The 25,778-nt window shown below is 52.8% G+C and overlaps 1 protein-coding gene across 1 annotated transcript in view; it reads left to right on the plus strand.

The window, feature by feature from the left end:
• Positions 1-25,778, plus strand: part of shank1 (SH3 and multiple ankyrin repeat domains 1) — a 50,463-nt gene that overhangs the window by 23,019 nt on the left and 1,666 nt on the right. The window contains exons 11-26 of the mRNA XM_086175435.1: positions 156-325; positions 1,217-1,338; positions 1,493-1,641; positions 4,087-4,200; positions 4,661-4,736; positions 13,833-13,915; positions 14,014-14,138; positions 14,403-14,538; positions 14,881-14,961; positions 16,433-16,441; positions 16,840-16,866; positions 16,977-17,033; positions 17,241-17,377; positions 17,710-17,833; positions 19,407-22,911; positions 23,848-24,738. Of these exons, the coding sequence (XP_086031561.1) occupies positions 156-325; positions 1,217-1,338; positions 1,493-1,641; positions 4,087-4,200; positions 4,661-4,736; positions 13,833-13,915; positions 14,014-14,138; positions 14,403-14,538; positions 14,881-14,961; positions 16,433-16,441; positions 16,840-16,866; positions 16,977-17,033; positions 17,241-17,377; positions 17,710-17,833; positions 19,407-22,911; positions 23,848-24,738 (5,806 nt within the window). The remainder of the gene's footprint in view (positions 1-155; positions 326-1,216; positions 1,339-1,492; positions 1,642-4,086; positions 4,201-4,660; positions 4,737-13,832; positions 13,916-14,013; positions 14,139-14,402; positions 14,539-14,880; positions 14,962-16,432; positions 16,442-16,839; positions 16,867-16,976; positions 17,034-17,240; positions 17,378-17,709; positions 17,834-19,406; positions 22,912-23,847; positions 24,739-25,778) is intronic.

Genomic DNA, 25,778 nt, shown 5'->3' on the forward strand with positions numbered 1-25,778 from the left:
ATTTGTGTGGCTGCGCCGTGGTTGTGTTTCTGGATCTTCACGCCGGCTCGCTTGCCACCCCTGCTCTGATCTTTAGATTATTGATCGTTTGCACAGCATCTAATCTCTCACAGACGATCGACTCGGCGTCCTCTCTCCCCTTCTCCCCCCGCTAGTTCCCTTTGTGGAGTCTCCCAAGTACGCGCCCCAGAGACGTGAGAGCGCCCGCACCCTGGCGATCCCCCACCCGCACCCCTTCCTCCGGGCCAACAGCGACAGCAGCATGAACCTGCCCGACTGGATGGCCATGCCCAACGCCCCCAGCACCAACATCGTGTCGGTGCAGGTGTGTGTTCTCGCCACGTTCTCCCAACCTGGGTTCTCTCCGGGTCTTCGGTCTGAAAACGTTCAGACTCTAAATTGCCGGCAGATGTGAATGAAAATGTTTATTACAGTTCAAAAAAGAAACCAGTCATACAAAATGATGTCTGAGCGATAGCTGTCTCCGTTTCATCGGGTTTCGGACGATTTATTTTGTTCGGTAAACTTCAGGAACTTTTTCCTGTTTTGTTTTTTTTTCTTGCAGGAACAGTTTGAAACAGCCAAGACACTTTTTAATTCATTTTTCTTTCTGTCAGAGTTCCTCGTTTTTGTTTCTGAATGCGCACGGTGATGCACATCTTTTTGTTTCCAAAGTAGCTGTTACTTCCCTCGTAATATTTTCTTGTCTTTTCAAGTAGATTCGCCTTTTGCGCTTGTTTTTTTTTCCACCACGAAGGGTTTTTGTCGTCCTCGGGTGGTGAATATTGGTAGCTGCATTCTTCAAGCCGGTCCGCGTAACTGCTTCTCCAGGTTCCCACCAGCCTTCCTCATCCCCCAGACAGTCTCTACACACATTTTTACGCTAACAGAAGTGTAAATATATGAATCTACAATCTCTATCCTTAAAAAAAAACTACCAGAATCAGCATTATTGAAGTATGCTTAAGTATGTTACACCTCATACTGACATGAAGGTAAATAATGACTTATGGGTTTAGCAGAGAGACGGCTTATTGGAAAAAGTTGTTCCCGCACCTGGTAGAGTTGGCGTACAGCGATCTGTACCTCCACCAGCGGGGAAAAGGGAGAACTGGTTGTGTCCTCGCGTGACTTTTTTTTTTTTCATTTTTTTTTCATTTTCATTTTTTCCATATATTAAGTAATGAAAGTGTTTCCACGTCTCCTTCCTCCGCAGGGATACAAACACACGGGTACCCTGCGGAGCTCCAGCAGTCCCCGGGGGGCCCGGACGCGCTCCCCCTCCCGCGGCCGGATCGGGGACAAAGAAGACCGCAGCAGACAGAGTCGGAGACAAGGGTGAGGACCAGGGGGTGGGGGCAGCGGAGGACAGGGACATTTTGTCGTTTAGTTTTCTCAAAGTTGCGTTTTCTCTGTCTGAACTTTAACAAGCTTGAACTGAATTCACCCAGATGTTCTAACCCGGTGTTTTTGACCCCTCGCCGTCTTCCAGGCCGGCTCCCGCCAGCGCCGCGGGACAAACGGCGGGCCAGCGGCGCCGCCTCTACAGTGCCGTTCCGGGTCGCGTCTTCGTCGCCACTCGGGCACACTCCGCCCAGGGGGAGCGCGAGATCAGCTTCAATAAGGGCGACAGGGTCAAAGGTGAGTGCGTTCCACCATCCTGTACCGCGTCGTGGCGGTTCCGACCCAGAACCGGCCTGAGGTTCGGCTCTCGAACCGCCGGCACAGCCGTCGTACGAATCAAACACGAAACCTGTTGAAGGCTAAGAAGCGCAAACCGTCAATAACATGTAAATTGCTAACGTTCCTCCGTTAAGCACTTTGGTGTGAAGCCAAGTTCCTCCTTGGGTCCTGGAAGCAGCAGAACGTCCAGAACACAACTTGTACCTTTTATGGTCCCGTTTAAGTTGAACGGAGAAACGCCGAGTCCGACAGTTTCATGCAAACATCCAGGGAATAACGCGGTTTTGCCGCACCCATGGGGTGGATCGCACCTCTTTTCGCGAAACCAACTCAACGAAGGAGTGGGCCGGTAGATGGAGCCCGTTCTGTCCCGATAGCGACGATTCAGAGGAAGCAATTTTCTGACGCTGATTTAATCTCCTGTTACTTAGTATTTGGCATTTGGTAAATGCAAGACCCTTTTACAGGATTTTTAAACTAGTTCGGGGGACGCGGGTAAACAATGGTGAAGCAAACAGGGTTCGGCTGGATGGCCGTGACAGACGCACCCCGGTGGTGAAGAGAACACTCACACAGCTCCCAAGCCTCCAACTTTGATCAATGCAGCACAGAAGACACGGAGGAGACCTTCTCAGCAGCACCGGAGGCCTCGGCTGCGGCCCAACAACTGTTCGGAGACTAAAGCTGGAGGTCATGTTTGGAAACCTCTGGCAGATGAATCTGAGCTGCGGCCGGACGAGTACCTTTGGAGCCAATCCCTGCTGGTACGGGGGCAAGGGGCGGGGCTTAAGTGGGAAAGTTTAGCTGTCAATCACAGAGACATCCGACCATTCACCGCCTCATTCACTCCAAGCTAGAGTCTTCAGTGAACCTTCAGTGTTTTTGTGGGAAAGCAAAGGAGATGGAGAAGGTTGAGAGAACCCAGGCAAGAGAACCTAGAGAAAGCACCAGCAAGCTAAAGGAGAACATGGAGAACCAACTCAGAGAGAACCTGGGACATTCCTGCGGTGAGGCGATCTAAATGGGTTGGAAGGGAGGAATCTTTCAGTTCTGGCCCGTCCAGAACAAAGAACTGTCATAAACAACTCTGAAAGCAGAAAGTGCCCTGGTGAGAAGGTAGAGGGAGGAAAAAGCCAGTCAAGACACCAAAAGGGTGAACTTTGAAATAAAACAAGGAGATCCCAGAACTAAAAGGGAAACAGCAATGCAGTTTCACCGGGCAAAGACTATGTGAGTTCAGGGAGGTGTTTTCTTTTGTTTCTGGGTTTTTTGACGAAGTCTGTAGCCATGGTAACGGCCATGTGACGGGATCCAGAGGACTGGTGACGCAATGTACACAGGTTACCAAGCATTGGGCCAAATGTGAATGGACTTTCTTCAAATACATGCAGTTTATTTGAAAATGTTGTTGATTTGATGACAAATTCAAGGGAAACACATCGGATGTTTTAATTCTAAAAGATTCAGCAACGCCAAACAGCATCTACTGACGTGAACGGCCATCGTCATCTCCGCCTGTACTTTTATATCATTTTTGCACAAAACGACTACCTCTTTTTGCATCTTGTAGTGTTTTAAGATTACTTCCCCCCTTGCATTTTACTGAAATACAAAAATAACATTTTGTATGCGTATATTTGTAACTGCTACTGTGAGAGAGTAACTGCATTATCATAATTAGTATTATTTCAGCTGAGAGCTATAATTTGGATTTAAAAAAAAATCTAAATACATTTGTCACAGATGTCTTTTTACACATTTATAATCTACCAAGGAACAATCTTTAAATTAAAAACATCTTTGTGAAGTGGGAGTTAATTTGAATATGATGTGAAAAGACAACCAGCGAGAACAATTGGAGAGCGATAAATCTGAGTTTACATTTTGTTCAAAATGAAACAATCGCGATTTCCAAAAGTGCAACTCAGAGGATGCATTTCCCCGCGTGCTGCAGAGAGATCGCTGTTTCCCCTCTAAGAACTCCCTGAACCGGCATCCTAACACGCTAGCAGCGGGCCCGAAGTGACGATGGCGCGCTCATAACAATGAGTCTGTTGACGTCGCCCTGTCCTGACACGAGTGTAAGGTCTCTATGTGTGTTTGTATTCAATGTCTGCAGGTATGAATATGTGTGTGTTTGTGAGTGAGTCTAAGGTGTCGCCAGGTATGTATGTCTTGGTGAGTATGATGGAGGTTTGCATGTCCGTTTGTCCTCATTATTTCCTTTCTGTCTCGATTATGTTCTTGTCTTCTTGCGTGCGCTCACTACTCATTGGTGTGTGTGTGTGTGCGTGTGTCAGCGCCCACGGGGGCGGCAAAGCGTCCCTAACGTCCCTCTTTCCTCCCCGCCCCACCTCCTCCTCCACGCCCCCCCCCCCCCCTCTCCAAACCCACCCCTTTCAGTGCTGAGCATCGGTGAGGGCGGGTACTGGGAGGGGACGGTCCGAGGTCGCACCGGCTGGTTCCCCTCCGACTGCGTGGAGGAAGTGATGCTGCGAAGCCAAGAAAACCGATCAGGTGATGCCCCTCTGCTCACACACACACACACGCACACAAAATTGCCTTGTATTCAAATATGGCTGACAGCGGTGGTTCCATATGGGGTTTCTCCCACTGGTGACGGCAAAACTTCGAAAGTTGGTAAAGTCTTCCAGGCCGTGGATCCTCTGGAGCCTTCCCTAAATCTCTCTCCGAAATAAAAAAAAAAAAGGTTTAAGATTACAAAATGTGACACACGGGAGCCTGTAGTCCTGATTCATCCAGTATTAGCATTTTCAACATTGTATTTAAACTTCCCTTTACCTTGGACAGATCCGAGCTCAATGTGGGCGGCCTTTTGGTTCGACCGGTCGGGGTTAGAAAGATTCTGAAATAACTCGGTAGACATTGAAGCACGAGGCCAATCGCTCGCGACGCCATGCACGTGCAGCGGCAGCGCACGCAGCATCTGTGACGACCTTCTGCTTCTGCGCCCCAGAGAGCCGAGGAGAGCGGGCCAAGAGGCTGTTCCGGCACTACACCGTGGGATCCTACGACAGTTTCGACGCTCCCAGGTAGGACCCACTCCACTTCTCTCTCTGCCTCCGACCCCCCAGCGGCTGGAGGGGGATCTTGATCGGGTCTGAACTGCCGGTGTGATTCACTGTGGGGTCATGGGAGGGATCAGAGCGGAGCACCAGGGCTCAGAGTTACCGGAAGTGAAGGAAAAGACAACCTGACTGCCATCTACACTATGTGTGTGTGTGTGTGTGTGTGTTTGTCTGGGATGGCCGCTCTGTGAGAACCCAGGACAGTTTGCTGCTTCTGCCCGTGCAACGTTTGCTTAAAGAGAGCCAGTCAGGAGTTACAGCGGTTTTTCGAACCTGACAGAGTTCTGGATGATCCTGATGATTCCGGGGAGAAATAATCCACGCGGATTGGGATTACGCTCTCCCTCGGTTTGTTCGGTGTGTTTGCAGAAACGGCGCCGGTTGTTCAGTCTTGGCGGCAGATTGTCTGTCAGCCAAAGAATCGCTGCTTTGATTTCTCGATCCCCCATCTTGCTTTGCACGGCAGGACTGCCGCTAACACACACACACACACACACACACACACACTGGCTGTACAACAAGCAGGGGGTTTCGGGCGTGTGGAAATGATCCACCTGATGTGGAAAAGAAATGAAAATGAAATGCTGATCTGAGTGACTCAGGTACAACAAGTCCATCAAGTGCACGAGGTCCCTCGGGGATCCAGGCCCAACAACAGTCTGGGTAAAATGTTTGACACGGCCATCGCATGGCAACACCTTCCGAATAGTAGGACGTTAGAACGCAGCCCCTCCGGCGCCGTCACGGTGATAATGAACTCTGATTGGCTGTGAAGGCGTCATGGCCGCCGCAGCTCCCGTTCCACAACCATTTGGGCAAACGGAATTATTTACAGAGAAATAAAGACATTATCAATCGCATGTATTATTTAAATGAAACCCAGCCTCCCCCCTCCTCTCTCTCTCTTTTTAGATCTCTCTTTTCCCGCTTTGTATCTCATCACCATAACTCATAGTTCCTCGACGTCTCTTTCCGCCCCTCCGTTCTAATGTTTTTTTCTCCCCCCCCCCCCACCGCCTCCGAGCGTCTGTCGCGTGCACGTGGCCGTGTATTATTAATGCGCCTTTCATCAACGTTTCGCGTGAGCGACGCTCTCGGCCGTCCCAACGCCGGACGGCTAACGAACCTGTCATGTATAAGTAAAGCAGCGTGCTGCGGTGTAGCCGCTACTCCGCACGGCGTGCGCGACCGATTCATGCGCGTGGCCTCCACGTCTTCACCTTCATCCTTCCTAATTTGGCCGCAAAGGCTGCAAACCCCGTTTACTTCCTGTTCATCGCCGCATAGCTCACCCCCTCTGTTGTTTTTTTAATTTTCCCTCCGTCACCCCGCCGTCCCCCCTGTGGTGTCTCCATCTGGAGGTCAGGCGGTGAAGGGCGCTCCGAAGGGGAAGGAGGGTTCCGGGATGCAGGTGGACAAGACCTTTGTTTTGCTCGCCCATTGTGTTTTCTTTAAAAAAAAGCTCCGGGGAACCGAAGCTGGTTCAGAAGAAAATATTGAAAATCCACAAACCACTTTGTGATGGCGAGACAAAGGGGGAACAAACTCCTCCAAGTGCGTAAAGGTTTAACTTGCGGCAGCTGAAGGCTATGAGGAAGAAGGAAAGGCCTGACGACGAGACGACCGCTGGAGGAACTGGTGTCACTATTGTGTGACAAAACTCCAGCAGAGCACATGGATGAGCCACACCTCCTCGGCCCAACACTCTAAGGTCCATCTTCTTCTCAAGGTCAAAGTTGCTCCTTCAAAAAACAGCCGTGTCCGCAAGCTGGCCAGAGAAGACAGTATGAGAGTCGAAGACGGACTTGGCCTCGGAGAGGATCGTCACCCAAAAAAATCCAGCTGTAGCAGAGATGCCGGCTTAAGCCAGAATACGGGCTTTAAATTGACGTCCCAGAACCCGGGTCCGTCAGGATCCAGCACCGCCACCATCCACATCTGAACCTCTGCCCCCCTTCCCCGACAGCAACACCAAGCAAAACAAACCAGAACCCGATTGTGGCACTTGTGACCTTTCACAGGCCCGCATCAGTTATCAAAGCAGACACACACACACACACACATTTAAGGTGCTGATTAACATACAAACATGTTCATATAGACCTGTCAACATTAGTTTGCTCCTGCTGGCTCCTCCCCTCTCGCTCTCTCTCTCTCTCTCTATTTCTCTCCCTCGCTCGCCCGTCGTACATGCGTGCACTCACAGATGCACACATGGCACGGACACGCCGCGTCGCCGTCCGGCCTGCAGGGGGGAGGAAAACGGAAAAAGGGAGGCGAGAGCAGAGTGCACGGGAGCTGTGACTGTCTTGGGGGACTCGAGGGAGGAAGAGAGGGAGGGAGAGGGGGAGGAAGAGGGAGGAGGAAGAGTCGACGGAGGACAGCTTCAACATACATGAAGGGAGGCTCTGACTGAGAGATGATGTGAGTGCTTATCCTCTCCCCTCTCTTTCTCTCTCTCCTCTTCCTCTTTCCGCCAGCTGCTTCTCTGTGCTCTCTCTCCTCTTCCTGTCTGCGTCGCTGCGTCTCCTCCTTCCCCTCCTCCTCTTTTTTTTTTTCTCGCCTCGCTCTCATTCATGCTTTGTTTACAGCAAAATGTGACACGGGATGGTGTGCATGTGTGTGTGTGTGTGTGTGTGTGTGTGAGAGAGAGAGAGGTCCGTAGAGGACCAGGAGGTGGGATGATGTTAGTCAATGTGTCATTCAAAAGCTGATGGTGCTAAATGACAGCAGGACGGAGAGGAAATCAGATTATCAACAAAAACAAAGACGGATAAACAAACGGGGCGGGTTGTACGAAGTGTGTGTTTGCGACGCTCTTTTTCAATCTTACAATCGACTCTTCGACGGAAGTTCACCCGGAACCATGGGGTTTGAGAAGAAACGACCCGCGGGTGGAGCAGGGCCGGGCGGCCGTCGCCAAACCATCTGCGATCTGTGAAGCGTTGGGTGATGTCTGTATCCTGAAGCTGGTTTCTGAGGAACAGACCCAAATTGAGTGAAAGACACAGGGAGGGTTTTATCACTGTGTAATTAATGGAGATTAATTAAATGAGGATTTCTGAATGCCAATTCTAATATATTACGAGGTTAATTCTTCTGTTGCAACCTCCCGGTTGGGGACTCGTTTAAGTACGACGTGTTGACCTGTTAGCAGGACGGACGCCGTCTGGATGCTAACGGGAGCGACTGCAAGGCCCCACTGGCCACCGCTGACTTTACACAACCGCGGCGTTAGCTTGCGGCTAGCATCGGCCGCCGTTTGAGACTCCCCCTCGTGCACGGCGGGAACAACAGGTCGGTTCGGGATCGCGGAAACACCCGACCCACCCAGATTTTTTTTTTACCTGTAGCGTCTCCTATCTTTTCTTTTGAGTCGGCGGCTCCTGATGGGACGGCGTGGCGACGCGTGCATTTTTATGAATGGGGAAGCGACGACGGTGATGTACACTGTACGTACAGTAGAGGACGAGGCGAGGAGGAGCGGCGGACGGGCGGACACGCGTGGTGTCAGTGCACGGAACACACGTGCACGTTGTTTTGCATCCGTTTGTGCACAAACCCAATCACCCTATCACTCCCTCTACATCATCTCATTTCTCTCCCTCCTTTTTTTTTTTTTCAAGCCACCTTTCCCCCTCCCTCTCCCCCCTCCTGCTCCTCTCTTTCTCTCCCTCTCTGTGTCGCAGTCACAGCCAACCATCTCCCTCTCTCTCTCCCTCTCTCTCTCTCCCTCCTTCTCTCTCCCATTCCTTTTCTCTCTCTGTGTCTTAAGTATGAAGGGGCTGGGAGAGCTCGGCCCTCTCCCTTTCCCTTCCACCATTTCTCTTTCCTCTTCCTCCTCCTGTCCTCCTCCTCCTCCTCCTCCTCCTCTTTCGCGGCTCACGCTCGCTGCTCTCTCGCCGGGAAACGAGAAGGAGAAGGAGCAGGAGGAGGAGGAGGAGGAGGAGGAGGAGAGGGAGGGGAGGAAATGGCGATGGGGGCATGCGGTGAGGAGGATCTCTCCGTCTCCCTCTCCCTCTCTTCTTCCTGGCCGTCGCTCGGCCCTGTGAATAGGAGCGTCTGGTTCATTTACAGGTACCTGCCATGGCTTTTTATACCCTCCCTCTCCTTCCCCCTCCCTCCCTCCCTCCCTCCTTCTCCTCCCATCCCTCTCCTCCCCTCCCTCCAGTTGCCAGGGTTGCATGTATGTGGACATCATGGCTGGCAGGGCAGCATCGATTTCAGATGAGCAGATGTTGCAGCGAGCAGACGGATGTGTTTGGTTGAGTGTTTCCGAATGTGAACGTATGTGTCTCTGTGCACGCGTCTATGTGTGTGTGAGAGAGAGAGAGAGAGAGCGAGGACAGCGGCTCATACGCCGCTGCATCACCCGGCGTATGAGCGTCGTAGCCGTTCTGTGTTTTGCTGAATGAACGCGTGTTTGTCATCTTCTTCCCCTCCGCCTCGAGTCGCTCTCAGAAACAAACGTCCTCTGGCAGCGGTGACGCTCGCTCCTCACACCGAGGTACGCACCGATGTGCACACCCGGTGTGTGTGTGTGTGTGTGCCAGTGTGACGGTGTGTTTGCTCATGTCCATCAAATGCGTGGAGACACGCCAGGGACGCTTCCCCTCTGTTTGCTGGTTGATGTTGAATTGTCTTGTTTGATGTGTGTGTGGCATGTTACTATGTTTACCAGTCAGTGTGTGTGTGTGTGTGTGTTTGTGTGTGTGTGTGTGTAAGAGAGAGAGAGAGAGATGAGTGATGCACAGGGTGAGTAAGAAGCTAGAAGCAGCGCATGGTTAGGGAGTGCAGCATGCATGACAAGTTCCAGCGTCTTCCCGGCGGCTCTACGGAAGCCCACAAGGCTAAAGCGGCTCCGAGCCTCGCAGTCACACCTGCAGATCCTCGGACACCTGAGACCACGTCGTAGACGAGTGTGTGACATCAGGGGCGAGAACCCGTAACCGGGTTCTCTCCGTGCGGTTCTCCATGTTCTCCCGTCTGGGTTCTCTCCAGCTCTTCCAGCAACAGCCAGTGGCCTCACTGACGGCTCTAAATTGTCCCCGGGTGTGAATGAGAGAGTGTTGGAATTGTCGGATGTCTGTGATTGACAGGCGACGCGTCCGGGTTAAGCCCCGCCTCTCACCCCCAGCGTCTGCTGGGATTGGCTCCTGCAATGCCGGCGACCTGGTTTGCGGGGTTAGCGATGCAGATCGACTTGTTTTCTTTCTTTCTCCTCCAGGGGGCGCTAGAGACACAATCAAAAACCTTGAAAAACATTCGAAACAAACGGATGACAAATATTTCTGTAAACTTATGACAGCTAAATCAAAAATGTATCTTTAAACACAGTAATGACACAGTGGTTGGCACTTCCGCCTCACAGCAAGAAGGTCCTAAGAGACCCTAAATTGCCCGGATGCGTGACTTGAGGAGTGAATGGCTGTGTCTGTCTATGACGTTCCAATGAACGAGTGATGGTCGTATGTCTCCGCTGGATGTACGAATAAGAGTGCGAATGGTTGTACGTCTCCATGTTTTGCTCTGGTGACCGGACTCGGGTGAACTCCCCCTTTCACCCAGTGACAGCTGGGATAGGCACCCCTGTGACCCTGAGTCCAGGACAAGCAGTATAGGTAATAAATGAATGAACCAATGAATATAATTATTCATAAAATAGGAAAGGAGTGAAAGCGTGTACCATCCTGAGCTACAACCGGAATCTCAATTTTTGAAAAACATCGTCCCGTTCAGTTTGTCTGATTTCAACGACATGTTGACAGCCAGTGGGTTTTCTTTCCCACGGACTATTTACACATTAATTACAGTGTATTTGGTGCAGTGAGAAGAGTAAGAGCAACAGCCGTCTGACCATTCACTGTCTGAGTGAATGTGATCAGACCATTCACTGATCACTGTCTGACCATTTGTCCTTGTGACTGATGCCTCCGGACATAAATGTAAAAAGAGATACATAAATAAATGGATAAATAAGGGGGGGGCACGACGGCGTGGTGGTTAGCGCTTTAGCCTTACAGCACAAAGAACCGCGGTTCGATTCCCACAAGTTTGGAGTATGCATGTTCTCCCTGTGGGTTTCCAACGGATTTTCTCATTTCCACAGTCCAAAAAAATGCAGCAGGTTAATTGGGACGCAACCCTGAGTGCAGGATAAGCGGCATGGAAAAATAAAGGATCATTTGCAGATAACTTTTATTTACCCGCATCACACATTAATCATCATCATCTTCACCATCATCGTTGTTGACGTCACTGACCCAGACCCCCGTCCGCCACCACCATACCTGAAATCGCTCTTTTCCCGTTCACCTCAAGTGATCGATCTCAGATTCCCGGCCTTTTAAGGCGAGCGGAAACTCGCCGTGAGCTCCTGTATCTGATTGGATGAGCCGGCCGCTCCTTCTTCCCGCTCGTAGCGGAGAGACTTCGATCCTCCGGGGTTTGACGTGCCAAAGTTTTCACCAAACGGCGCGCAGAACCAACGGTGGCTGGGGTTGTAATAACAGCGTAGATCTGAGCGAGCTGTGACGCTTCCGTCCGACGGGACAATTTCACCGTCACAGGTTTCAGACGTCAGGAGTGATGGATGGCCCCACATCCATCAGGTGCGGGGGGGTTGAGTCTTAACAAGCGTCACAGTGAGGTTGTATTTGAATACAACAGGACTTTCTGGAGCCTTCTGATGTGCTGCTTTGCTCGGGATGAAGGTCCGAGATCTGCTCTTCATCCCGAGTCCTGCTCCTTTCGGTTCGTGCCGCCGCTTTGCCCTCCAGGTGCGGCTGCAGGGCGACATCCGCTCGCCTCGGTTCACTTGCGCCTGTTAGGTTTATTTAGGAAAGCCAATCATCATAAAACACGCCTTGATCGAATCTCACTACTATAAAGTTAATCTGAATCATAAATAAATATATTTGTCCTGAAATGACGTCAGTGTATATTCATTTTATTTTTCAAACGGTGTCATAGTTTTATTCTGGCATTCCTCTTTTTTTTTTTTTTCTCCTCTGCTTCCATGTCAAACCCTTGCTGTGGCCACAGAAGCTTGGTCTGACTTCACACACACACACCACACACACATTCACACAAAAACACAGCAAATCGTGTGTGTCCTTTCTCTTTCGTGTGTGTGTTCTGATGTTCCATGGCAGTGGGATGGTGGTCTTCCACCAAAATTAAGTCATTAAGTAAAGTAGTGGATTCCCTTTTTGAAAAGAAAATATTTTCTCGGGCCCACATGTCACGACATCATTTTCTTTGTAACAAACATATTAATAATATTGGGCAATACTTTTATAACCGGGAAATGTATTTGGATAGACTTTTGCTTTTTCGAGCGCAGTTATAAAGTGTAAGGAAGAGCATATATTTTTTTTTTCTGTATTGCCCCCGCAGACAGGAAGTGTGTGTTTCCAGGAATGACATTGTAAATAACAAGTAAGTTGATTTAATGTTTCTTTGCTGAAGTGATAATCCAACACCAGGGCTGTAAAAAGGAAATAAACCGAACAAGTCATCGAAGCGGTTTAGCCAGGTTAACGAAGGCCTCATTGAGTGGGTTTTATTTATTCGATTTATTTTCTTGCCACGGCGTCCCGTAACCCCCTCCGAGCAGGTTTTTTCGCGTTCCCGGGCAAATTGGGTTTGTCGCCGCGATGGCGATGACATCACTCCTGGGTCGTCGAGGTCACGGGCGGTTCATTAGCGCTCGCCGCCGTCGCCTGACGATCATCAGAGACAGGATGAAGGAGCGGCCATGTAATTGGCTTTTATGGGATGTAGTGGGACCTCCCCCTCCCCTGCGCGCTCCGTAGTAGAGCTTGTCCTTCAGCTTCGAGTCCTAAAGCGGAGCGGGTTGTGTTCTGATTGGACATCTAGTTTGTCAGCGTCGGCCAAACACCTATGACGACCTCGGCCGATCATCTGCTTCACTCTGGTTGACTCGAGGTGACCCGGTGACCTCCACGCTGAGACGTGCGCCGGATGAGGGAGGAGAACGAAAAAATGTTGTCGAAGGCGAACTTTCTCTGTCACCTTAATGGAACGTGTTTGGGATGGGGAGAGGAGGGGGCGGAGATTAGGAAAAGTGATTGCGGTTAGGGAAGAGGGTAGGGAGGTATGGGGGGGTAGATGGATGAATGTAAATGGGAAAATAAAAACAAAAACAGATGAAGGGAAATATAGAGAGGGGGGTGAACAGATGGTGAGGGCTGGGACTATTTTGGTGCATGATGGGCGCATCGGCATGTGGTTAGAGTATATAACACACACACACACACACACACACCTATACAGACCTCTACCAGTTCCATTCATCCACAAACCTGCAGAGTTCTGATTCTGATACTGGCCAATAGTTCTCACGGACAGGGGTGGAAAAAAAAAATTAAAATCTTCCTCCATTTGTCTGCATCTTCATTGAAGATCATCTTCATCTTCAAGGATTCAAAATCAAAGGCTATTATTAATGTATGATTCATGCCTGAGCGGTGATTCATCACTTCCTTTATCACTCACTTTAATGTCGTCTTCTCTGCAGGCTAAATGCTGGGAAGTTGTTTCTTTTGGGGGGGGGGTTGCAAAATAATTGAAATTGATGAAATTGATGAAAATGAAATTGTTGTGCAAATGACAAACACAAACAAAAAGCAAAACATAACAAAACAAGCCATGTGGACAGTTAACGGCGCTGGATATAGCAGACATGCTAGCTAGCGAATCAAAACACATTTTTAAACAAATATAATAAAAAACAGTGTCGGGGGCAGGGCTTTTCAAGAGTTGCGGTCGGATCTCCGACCTTCTCAGAGGACTTTTCAAAGTATCATCAGGAGAAATACTGCGAACCCCTGAAGGCTCCGGATGATGAGGCAGCGGGCTACTTGCTAAGCAGGCTGCATGTGTGTGTGAGAGTGTGTGTGAGAATGAGGTAATGTTAAGGTGGAAAGGCATAAGTCAGTCTTCAATTATTGTCCAAATGAAATCATGCTCGATATCACTGTTTTGTAATTCTGTGATTTGTGTGTGTGTGTGTCTCTCCGGTCCTCCCCGTCACAGTGATTACATCATCAAGGAGAAGACGGTGCTGCTGCAGAAAAAAGAAAGTGAGGGTTTCGGCTTTGTGTTGCGGGGGGCCAAAGGTAAGGCCCGACCCCCCTCTCCTGCCACGACGGTCACCCCCGGAAACAAACTCGAGCTGATGATTTCTTTTTTTTCCCCTCTTTAACGGTGTCTCCAGCTCAGACTCCCATAGAGGAGTTCACCCCCACGCCAGCCTTCCCGGCGCTGCAGTACCTGGAGTCCGTGGACGAGGGAGGAGTGGCGTGGAGAGCCGGCCTGAGGATGGGTGACTTCCTGATAGAGGTGAGAGTGTTACGTAAACCCGAGGTGGGGCGACAGGGCGATAAATCTCCAATTCGTCACGGTTAATCAGCTCTTTATTGATCTTTGAAGGGCACTTTGTGGTTATTACATGGTAATTACATGCCCGCCGCGACGAGGTCACCGTGACGCTTAACAACTCTTCAGATTTATGTCTGGTTGGAATATTTTAACTGGAGCTTTGAAAAAGTCAGGATTCCATAAAGCTAGCAATTGTTTTCCATCTGGACGTTCGGTTCCTCTCAGGTCAACGGTCAGAATGTGGTGAAGGTCGGTCACCGGCAGGTCGTCAACATGATCCGGCAAGGCGGCAACAGCCTCATGGTCAAGGTTGTCATGGTAACCCGCAACCCTGACATGGAGGAGGGCTCCAGGAAGAAAAGTAAGCGTCGCCCTGCGGCAGTGTCGTTGATTCGATCACCAGGTGGTGCGGTTCCACGTTGTACCTCTAGGGGGCAGTAGCGAGTCGAATGCCTTATTAAGTGATTTTCAGTAAGATTGCTATTTGGATTGCTTTTTGATAAAATTACTTTGAATAATTAGACAACGACTGGACGAAATTTATACTCACTACTTTTACAAAATGCTCAATTTTTACAAAATGCAACCCATCCTCCTAAGTGCTGCACCCTCGCTGTGTCGAGTGGGAATGAAGCACTAGCTACTCGTTCAAGTTACTTATGGTATTTTTTCTTTCTTCTTTTCTTTCTTTCTGCTCCTGCAGTCCCCCAGCAGAGCAAGAGGCTGAGCACGCCGGCCATCGCCCTGCGGTCCAAATCCATGACGTCCGAGCTGGAGGAGATGGGTAAGAAATGGCGTCCAAAGAAAAGGGCCGCATTACAAGGAAAATGGAATAGAGGGTTTGGGGATTTTACTCGGAGGGGGGGTCAGATAAAGAGCTGCTGTGTAGCGGATGAGGGGGTTGATGGAAAGGGTGTGAGGCAGAGCTTCGGGGGTTTCTAGAGATGCTGGAAGTGAGATGGGGAGTTAAACGAAAGGGGCTAAATTTAGATGTGGAGGTGGGGGCTGGAGTTACTCCGTGCTAGGAACAAGAAGGGGAACAGGAAATAAAGGAGGAGAAGAAGAAGAGGATGAGGAAGAGGAGTGGCTGCCGCTGTGGATGACGCTCTCAACGCGTTTCACTGTTCTTTCAGAGGTTCCACACGTTCACTTCCAGCACCCCCACGACAGGTAACCCCACCCAGAGCGAGTGTTGCCATCCACTCTGTGCCCCCCTCCACCCCCACCCCACCACCACCGCCCGCCTCTCTTACCTCTGACCTTCTACCCATCACCGCCAACACACCCCGCCCCCCACAACTGCCCCTGGCCCCACCCACAGCTTGTAACCCCGGCACTTGGCGCGCTCCAAACTCACACACACACATGCTCCGTTGCCATGGCAAGGGAGAGGCGTCTCCTGAGGAGTTTTCCAAGGCGCCGAAGTTAGCAATAAAGGTTTACATTTTTTTCTGTCTAAATTTAACATTGTTGTTGTTGTTGAGGAGTCTGTGATCGAAACGAGCGATTTTCGAGAAGTAAAAGAAAGAAAGGGAAAAAGAGAATCCTTGTTCCGGGCCTGTTGCCATGGTGACATGGCGATGCGCGGCCGTGCCGTCTCTTTTCCAGACAGAATGGTGGGAGGAGAATGAGCGGCACAACAGGTCAACGCCCCCGTCCGCCAATCAGAAAAATGGCCGCCGTTCTCGCTGGCTGTTCTTTTTCCGGGGAGTTCTGACGAAGCGGGGCTCGGTGAGCGCGCACGTGCGAGCCGGCAGACGGCCGACCCGAAAACAGGTCCCTATCAAACCGATAACGGCCGACATTCGATCGGCAAAAAAAGTCAGCCTCCCTCCCCCCATCTCTTCACCCCCTCAACCCACCGCCTGGTGTGTGACCTCACCTGACCTGTCTGAAAGCATGAACACCCGGCCTTTAAACCAGGGCGGTGTCCGCACCCCCAAACACACTCCGTGTCCAGAGCCCCAGGGTAGACACACGAAGTAGCACCCCAGTATCCACCGTACTTTTTCAGGCTTTCATTCGGTGCAGTTGTTTCTTCCATTCGAGCTTTTTTCGGTTCCCTCACACGCGTTCGCTCACGCACACGTGAGGATGCTAACACTTAAGGGGTCACCTGAGCTCACCCCCCCAGACCCCCCCCCCCCCCCCCCGTTCCCCCCAGCCCCCTCCCTCGCTGTTAACCTCAAAAACTCTTCTTTGTTTCTTTTTCTGTCCTCATGCCTCTGCCGGGCGGGATCCTGGCGGATGACCAGTGGAGAGAGGTATTTAATGCATGTCTTCTTGAGCTGAAGTGCATATTTGTGCATCTGGACGGAGCTGGAGTACGCACGCCCCTGCTCTCAAAGGCCCGGAAATACCGACCGCGGCTTTTCGGCCTCAGAATCCATCCCATAATATTAACATTTCTCATCTAAATGTTTCGTGCTAATTTCCAGGGGAGCTCTGGGCTCATGTTAGCGGCTCCTCGCCGTCTCCCTTGACCTTAGAAACAATTAAATGCATTTGTTAAACCGGCCATTGAGAGCGGGCGCGTTCTTGCGCCCGGCTGGTCGGACGCTTTGTTCGCTCCCAGCGTGTGGGACCGCAGGGTCCATCAGTATTCAGAGAAACACTTTCCACTCCTGCCAAAACTTCAGTCTCCTATTTGTCCTCCTTCCAGCTGCTACCCCTTGGAAAAAAAAATCAGGTATGCTCCGGCGCCCCCCCCCCCACTCCTCCTCCGGCACAGGCGTTTTTGCAAAATGCCCGCCCCGCTTGGCGGCGCTCATCCCACTCCCTTCTCCGTCCCCTCCACAGAGTTCGAATCCTCGCAAGTGGCGGAGAAGAAGAGGACGGTCTATCAGATGGCTCTGAGTAAGAGACACATCATGCTTGTCACTGGATGTTTCCTGATCCTCTTCCTCTTTTTCTCATCCGCCATCATCAAGTGTGTCCCTCGCCACGCATGGTTTCCTTCGCTCTGTTGCTGTCCATTTTTCTGTTTCATTGCCGTATGTCCCCTCTCTCTCCCTCCCTCCCCGCCTCCCTCCTGTCTCTTTCTCTCCCTGTTTTTCCTCTCAGATAAATTAGATGAAATTCTTGCAGCAGCTCAGCAGACAATCAGCACCAACGAGGCTGCAGCGGCAGCGGCGGCGGCGGCGGCGGCGCGGGGACAGGGGCCGAAGAGAGACAGGGGGCGGAGCTTCTACGGCAACGAGGTGCGTCCCTTAAAGAATCCCTTCTGGATATTTGGCGTCGCCAGGAAGCGAAGGTTTCTCGGTGCGAGCCGAAACAGCGAGAGCATCTTCGTTTGAGAAATGGATGTCAACTTCACATCTCATCCGGAATGTAAAAAAAAACAAAAACAAAAGCAAATATCGTGTTTACAAAACGATGCATGGAGCGCTTGTCGGTCTTGGATTGAGAAAAACAAAAACTGACTGAATTAATGGTGAATGCCAGTGTGTTCAGTTCTTCTTCTCCTGTGCCCCCCCTTTCCCCTTCCTCCGATTCCATCTTTCCCCCCGGGTCCCACCCGTCGCCCCTAAAGCCGAGCTTCGGGGACCAGGGCGGGATGTCGCTGGTGTCGTCCGGGCTGGGCCTGGGCTACGACCGCGGCCAGTACACCTCGGCTCACGGCCCTCCGCACGGTATGCTGCGGCAGAAGTCCATCGGTGAGGCTGTCTGTTCTGTCCGTCTGCTCCGCCCCCGCCCCCCTTCGTGTTCGCCTGTCTGTCTGTCCTCCAGGCCGGTGGCGGCGGCGGCGGCGGCGGCCCGCGCCGTGCTGATCTATCTGTCTGTTGGCGGCCATGTCTCGTGTCAGCCTTACCACCCCTGTGCCGGCGGCAGAAGCTGTTTGTCCGTCTCTTGTTCCTGTCTGTGGTTCGGCGTCGTGCCAGGAGGCGCCGTCGCTTTTGTCCGTTTGCTTTGTAAAAGTCGCTTCTCACCTGCGCTAGAAAAAAGCAAAACTTATGTTAGCTACATTAATCTATCCCCAAGGTTACGGCATCTGACTTTCAAATGTAAAACTGCAGTCATGTGTTGATTTTGCTTATTTTCAAAAAATTTTCAAAAAAATCCATGAGTTCCGTTCCTACGACGCAATGTAATGCAAAAAAAAAAAAGTACAAGTAGTGCAAAAAAGTGCCGAGTGACAACGTACTCGTCCGCTCCCATTGCCAATAGTTCCTGCAGGAAATTTGTTTGGACGTTGCAAAGGGTCTGCGTCGGAATGACTGAACAAGACTTTCTTAACAAATATATGGGAGACGGCGACATAACCGTGAACACAGAAAGTCGAAGAAGATGTAAACTTCCTGTAAATGCGAGATTCTCATTGCCGTAATTGCCGGACTATTGAGCGCTCTTAACCATAAGCCGCTAGCCAATCGCTATCTTTGGCGTCCTCCTGCACACTGAAACCGTCAAAGTCGTCTTCTCCGGTGTCGAAGTTGAACGGACTCAGAATTTCCTGATCATTTCGTCGGTCTGAAGTGACGAGGATAAATGTTTTAGCGGCGTGAAGCTTATTAGCCCCCCCCCATCCCCCCAAAAATCCATATATAAGCCGCATCGTTGTTTGAATGAAAAAAGTCACGGCTTATCTTCCGGGAAATTACGGTAATTCAAAAAACCATTTGAAAAGAAAAACCAAGACACTTTCAATCACGGCCACTTTTTTCCTTGGCGGTGGTGATCCAGTTGAAGGAGTTCATCTCAGCTTGTCAAATCCCTGCCTGTTTTTTAGTTTCCATCTGTGAGGTCATGGTGACATTACGGTCTGCTCACTGATCAAAATCGACTGTTTTTATTTAGGTCTTTCTGTTTATGTGCCGGCTGCCATCTGATGTCAGCTGACGTGTCGAGATTTTGAGCCTTTGCCGGCCTCGATTAGCGTTGACTAATTTGGGTCCAAGATGAAGACGCGCCTGGTGTGAAATGGCTTCTGGCCTTCGACGCCCCCCCCCCCCCCTCTGAGAATCTGCTCCTTTGTGACTGAAGCGAAAAGGCCGTTTCGTGACACTGCGTTTCGGGGGTTGTTAGTCCAACTGGCTGATAAACAGAGGGACAGAAGGATGGAGGACAGACTGACTGGTCGGTGGACGGGCAGGCAGATGTAGACAGACACTCTCACAGATTACCCTCTTTTTATTCACCTCCTCTGTCACTCTGAAAGCTCTTTGTTTTTTCCCCGTTGCTCGCTTTGACATCCGTCAGTGAGCATCTACGGTTTCTTCCCTGTCGCAGGGGTGCCCGAAGAGGAGAAGCAGTTCCTGCACCCTCCGGCCATGAAGTTCGCCCGCAGTCTGTCGGTGCCCGGGCCGGACGACATCCCTCCGCCCCCCACCACCGCCCCGCCGGACCCTCCCTTCTCCTCCGCACCGCCACTGGGCTGGAGGACCAAATCGTCCCAGCAGCCTTCGGTGTCCGTGTCCACGTCCACCTCCGCGCACTACCAGCCCTACTCCCAGGGGGTGCACTTCACCCACGGGGGAAGGGAGCGGGCAGGCGCCCAGGCGGTGGATCACATGACCTCATACTCCCACGCGCCCGCCCACAACGCTCCAAGCAGGACTGCCTCGCGGAAGGTCGCCTACACCGGGGAGCCTGTGGGAGGGGGCGGGACAAAGGCGGCGGGTCTGAGGCGGGGCTACAGCACCGCCGCGCCCCCGTCCAGCGTCGCCACCGTGATGCCGCAGCAGCAACAGCCTACCCAGAGTCAACCCCAGAGAGGGGAGCGCGGCACGGCCGGGGCGGGGGGTCCAAAAGGAGGGGCTAGGAGGGGAAAGGGTCCCCTGGTCAAGCAGTCGAAGGTGGAGGACCTCCGGGTGGGGCAGGGTACGCTTGGAGGCAAGGGCTCTGTGGAGAAGAGCTCCATCCCCATCCCGACTATCATCGTCAAGGCGCCTTCAACAAGCAGCAGCGGGCGCAGCAGTCAGGGCAGCAGCGTGGAGGCGGACGTACCCGCGTCGGGGGACGCCGACGATGCCAAAACACCCCACGGGGCCTCCACCTCCACACCGGCCCCGCAGCCTCCCGCCCCTCCTTCCGTTCCGGCGCCCCCGCCTCCGTCCCTGCCTTCCATGCGAGCCCAGGACAGCCTGGATTACACCAGCCAGTTCGGCGCCGCTATCGTCGGCGCAGCTCGCAGGGATCGCGAGCGGTTCCACGAAGCCCGCAGGAAGAGCGCCTCCTTGTTCATGTCCGCCGAGGAGGACGTCAGCCTCGGGGCGGTGAGCGACGAAGTGGGCGGGGTTACGAGGACTCAGGCGTCGCAGCAGCAGTTCGGCGCGCAAGCCGAAAGTTCGACCAGGCTCCGCCCCTCGAAATCCATCGACGAGGGCATGTTCTCCGGGGACACCTTCATCCACCACACCCGCAGCATGCCCCCCGCCTTCGGCCTGCCCGAGTACTCCTCGCCTGCCCTGGACTACCAGCCCAAGTCTGTGCCTACTGACCTTTACGCGGTGGCAGGCCGGCACCCGGCACCTTCCGCCACCACCTTCATTCACCCCTTGACGGGAAAGGCTCTCGACCCCACCTCGCCGCTCGGCCTCGCCCTGGCCGCGAGGGAGCGGGCGCTGAGGGACGACACCAGGTTGAGGAGGGGCGGCGCGGAGCACACCTTCGGCCGACAGCTGTCGAGCGTGGCGTTCCCCTCGTCTGCCGTCTCCTCTCAGCCGGTTTCCACCTCCCAGTCGTCCAGCTCCTACCTGGTCACCTCCGCCTCTCTGGCCGCGACCACGACGACGATGGGCCGTCCGCCGTCGCCGAGGATCCTCCGAGGGGTATCGAGTGTGTGGGGCGAGGATGGCGGCGGAGGGGAGAGGGAGAGGGAAGGGGGAGGGGCTCGCGAGGGGCTGAGAGTTCGCTTCTCCGAGGATAAAACCGTCCACACGCACCACTATCAGTCCCAGCCTTATCAGCCTACCTTCAAGGAGAGGGAACGGGAGCGGGAGCGGGAGAGGTCGCGGGAGCGGGAGCTGTCCAGAGAGCGGGAAAGGGAGAGGGAGAAGGAGCGGGAGGGCTACATGAGGAGGGCGGAGCAGGCCGCCGCGAACGCCGCGGCCGCCGAGAGCGCCGCTCACCAGGCGACCCAGCCGGAGCAGCCCCGGAGGCCCTCCTTCCTGAGGATGGAGAGTCAAGCCGACGCCTACATCATGTCTATCACTCCCCTGTCCGCTGCCTCCACCAGCACTCAGCAGACGGCGAACAGCACGGGGAGCACGGGCCCGGGCCTGATGGTGCTGCCCCCACCTGCGCCTTCCGTCGATGCGGACGACGAGTTCGTCTACGCGGACCCCCTCCCGCCGCCGCTGGAGTTTGCAAACAGCTTTGACAGAGGCGTCGGGGGGATATCCGGATACCCGCAACACGGGATGCTGCCCAACAGCCTTGCTTCGCGACAGCAGCAGGTTCCTCCACCCCCGCCTCCTCCGCCGCCGCCGCCCCCTCCGCCTCCCCAAAAGGAGCTGTTCATGAGCGGGTTCCCGGCTCACACGCCCCTGGCCTCACCGCAGGCGGGGGACTCCACCACCTCCAGCCTCACGTCCTACGACAGCGAGGTGGCCAACCTCACTCAGTCCGCTCCCTCGCCCTCCCAGACGTCGCCGAACCCCCATCCGCCCGCCTCGCCCTCCACCCTGCAGCCCGGCTCCGTAGCCGGGCCGCCCCCTCCTCCGTCGGTGTCCCCCCCGCCTCCTCCCGCCTCCTACCACAGGCCGTTATCCATATCTCACCCGCACCACCTTTACAACAGCACTCACGCTCACGGGCGCTCCTCGCCCACTCCCCCCCCACACGCCATCGCCCCTCCCCCGGCTTACCGAGGCCCCCCCGGACCCTCGTCCGCCGCCGCCGCTTCCGCCCCGTTCCGGGGCACCGCCTCCCACGCCACGACCGCTAGCTGTGCTGCTACAACCACCGCCGCTGCCACGACAACAAGCACCTCCACGCAGCTCTACCACGAGCGAACACACACCGCGTACACGGCGCCTCCCTCCGCCATACCGAGCGGCCGCCGGACGGGAGAGCACCACCGTATCCCCCCCGCCGCCAAGAAAGGAGAGTCCCAGGAGACGGTGGTGGACTCCGGGATTGAGGAGCTGGACAGCCGCAGCAGCAGCGACCACCACCTGGACAGCATCCTCGCCAACGTGCGAGGAGACAGACTGGACCGAGGGGAGAGGGGAAGCGGCGGGGGGCGCATGATGGGGGGAGGCGGCGCTGGGGAATCAGACAGGGGAGGGGATTTCCTGGAGTCTTACATGAGCTACCTGGACGGACAGAGTTTCGAGATGCAGAACGCGACGGCGGCGGCCTCCACCTACCCGAAGAGCAATCGGTTCAGAGAAGGCGGTCGTAGCGGAGAGCTGCACCGGCAGACCAGCACCGCGCCGCCGTCTTTCCACTCCCACAGGCGAAGGGACGAGCAGGAGGAGGAGGAGGCTGACGAGGGAGGGGTCGAAGAGGAAAACGGCCAGGACGGTTACGGGGTGCGGGACATGCAGAGCCTGGGACGCCCCGCCTCGCCATTTTTCGAGCGCCCACGCACCCCGGAGATGACGCCCCTCTGGGGCGAGGGGCAGGTGAGCGGCGAAGGAGGGGGCCAGTTTGGGACGCTCCTCGAGGGGAAGAAGGTTTACCCTCCTGCCTCCAGCATGAAGCCGAGCATCATCAACGAGCTGAGTAGCAAACTCCAACAAAGGTCCAAGGACAGCTGGAGCAGCCAGAGGCCTCTCAGCCGGCACAGGTAGACAACCTTCGCTCGTATTTCAAATTAAATTTCCCCATCGAAACGCTATCGATTTGTCGAGACCCCCGGTATCGTTACATGTTTTTAAATAAGAAAAATGGACTTTATAAATAACAAATAATGCAAAAAAAAAAAAAAAAAGCATGATAAAATAGAATATTCAGAGATAAACAGGTTTTATTTAGCGGATTAACCTTGAAGATCGGACAAAGATGCCAGCGGTAGGGAAAAAGGTTGGGGGAATTTTTCATTTCGTGCCCTATCGCTTAGCTTATTCACCACACAATTAATGCCACAATGTATCGCTAAATTCAACTTGGACACTATGCCAACTTCGATCTTAACCTCATCTTAATTTGTTGACAGAGCGAACGCCGGCCCTCTTTTCCCAAATGATCAAACCGTCTGCGGGTTTCGATTGACTCCTCCGATGCCTTGTCCGTTCACATTCTGCGGGAACCAAATCCCCATAAATGTGTCGTGCCTCCTCACAGATAATGTTCTTTTTATCTCATAATTTCTCCGTCTTTTCATTGACAAGAAGACGCACATGCTCACCTCAGCCATGTTTTTCCATGATTTTCACTGAGCTACACAGCGGCGTCTCCACACCACAGCAGCGACGACGTGGGTGTTGCGTAATTCAGACCGCGGCTCGTATCATAAAGCGAAAAAAATCTGTATTTTGGAAAACTCGTAAGTTGATGCACTCATAAGTCAAGTTCCACTGGATCTGATTTTTGATCTCTTATTTCTGGTGCTTTTCAAACAGAAACAGGCAATAGAGTCACCGACTCTGACTAGAAGAAGCTGTATTTAAATTTCGAATCCAGAAAAGAAACATTCGGAGTTGCGGAAGTTTGACAATGTTTTCTCGTCATTATCATCTCAGACGTCTTCTATGTAATTCCCATATCTTTCCCCCGTTCACAGATTCTCGGAGGACTCTGCGTCAGCTCTCAGCCCTCCGTCAGCGCGTTCCCAATCGCCATCTCCCATCTCCCTGTCCCAGCCGTCTCTGTCCCCGTCCCCGACCCCGGTCTCCCAGTACCCTAACTGGGGGCGCTCCCCATCGCCCCAGCCTCCGCCCGCACCTCAGCCTCCGCGTTCACATTCCCCGCTGTCCCCGACGTCGTACTCCCCTTACCCGACTTCCCCCAAACACAGACCCGTGTATCGGACCAAAGCCCTGGAGTTCCAGTTCATTCCCAGCCGCGAGTCCCGTAAAGCAGACTCTCACTTGCTTCAGCGTCGGCGGGCTCCCAGCCCGCTCATCTCGCCGTCGGAGAGGCCCAAAACAGGCCCCCCGCGTCCGTCATCCCTCCCCCTTCTCCCCACGTCACCCCTCTACAGCGCCATCTACGACCTGCGCGGTTCAATCACCCCACCGTCGCCTGGCAACCCTCTCGGAGATCCCTACTTCTCGCCTTCGCCCCCTTTGTTCGCTCCCTCTGGCGCACCCCCGCCTCCCAACTCCACCTTAGTAGTTTCCCGGTCACTCTCTCCGACCCACTTCCTGTCGGGGACTGCTTCTCCGCCCCTGCACCCTCTCCCCCCGCCTCCTTGTCTAAGTTACCCCCATCTGCCCCCCCCTTCCCCTACCAAGCCCTTCGCCTCCAAGCCGCTGCCCTACTGGACCAAGTACGACGTTGCGGACTGGCTGGGTTACCTGAACCTGGGTGAGCACAGGGAGCGTTTCCTGGACAACGAGATCGACGGCACTCATTTGCCGTCCCTGACCAAGGACGACTATCTGGATCTGGGCGTAACTCGCGTGGGACACCGCATGAACATAGAGAGGGCCCTGAGGACCGTGATGGACAGGTAAACCGGAAAGATCTTCATCCGATGGAGTTGCCAAGCAGTAAAATGCTCCTACGAGGATCGTCTTAAGTATTTTTAAATATTTTGGGTCTATCTTTATTTTTCGCTCAAAACCCAGAAGAAATAATTTGGCATTTATACAGCTTACAGAAACAAATGCTGGCTAGCCTTCATGTCTGCTAAAGAATGGAAAGAAAAAGATGCGTGTCCAAAACACAACTGCTCAAGTATTTTACATACTTTTCTGAGGACCTCCCGGAAAACAACAAAAATATTGAATAAATGGACATTGCTGGGTCACCTTCGTAAAAAGCAGTAAAAAAAAAAAAAAAAAAAAAAGATATCACACAGAATTCAATCATTTTCAACTTTCAGCAGCCAGTGGAAAATCCCTGGCCCTTGGCACTCACTACGCTATTGCGTATTCTTGCTGTGGGTGGGATACTGCAGTATCCTTGCAATTAAAAGTACAAAAACTTCAGTTCCTGAGGCATCAATGTGTTTATTATCCGCATGTATGAGCAGGCATTTTGTTCACTGGGTGTGCAGACGTGACATTTACAATCTGTGAATTCAAAGCATGAATTTCTTTAAAGATTAACACAACGGCATGTAACGGTGCAGTTGGGCTATGGCTAGAAACACATTTAAAAAACAAGTAAAATGTTGCTAAAAACCCTTGTAATTTCCATGGAGATTGTTTATCTCACATTCTGCCGTGCACAATTCAAAGAATTTCATCCTTAAGCTTTTCTTTCTTATCTTCAACTGCGATAGCAGTGGGTTGTTAGCATGCTAACAGTCGCTGACATGCTATTGTTAGCATGCTAGTGGTCGATGGCCCGGGATATTTATTTGATGTCTAAATCCTATTCATTATTTTTAGGTGTATAACAGTTTTAAGAGCGATGTTTTATACGTTATGCAATTATAAACCCATTATTTTGTGGCGACTCAGTGCGCGTGACATAACAACAGACAAAACAACCCGACAGTGCCGCCTACTGGCCAAAAGCAGTACTGCCTGCTGATGCTCTGGC

Source organism: Fistularia commersonii, chromosome 28, assembly GCF_037954325.1.
Source record: "Fistularia commersonii isolate RoL2024-O1a breed Wild chromosome 28, RoL_Fcom_v1.0, whole genome shotgun sequence".
Classification (NCBI taxonomy): domain Eukaryota; kingdom Metazoa; phylum Chordata; class Actinopteri; order Syngnathiformes; family Fistulariidae; genus Fistularia; species Fistularia commersonii.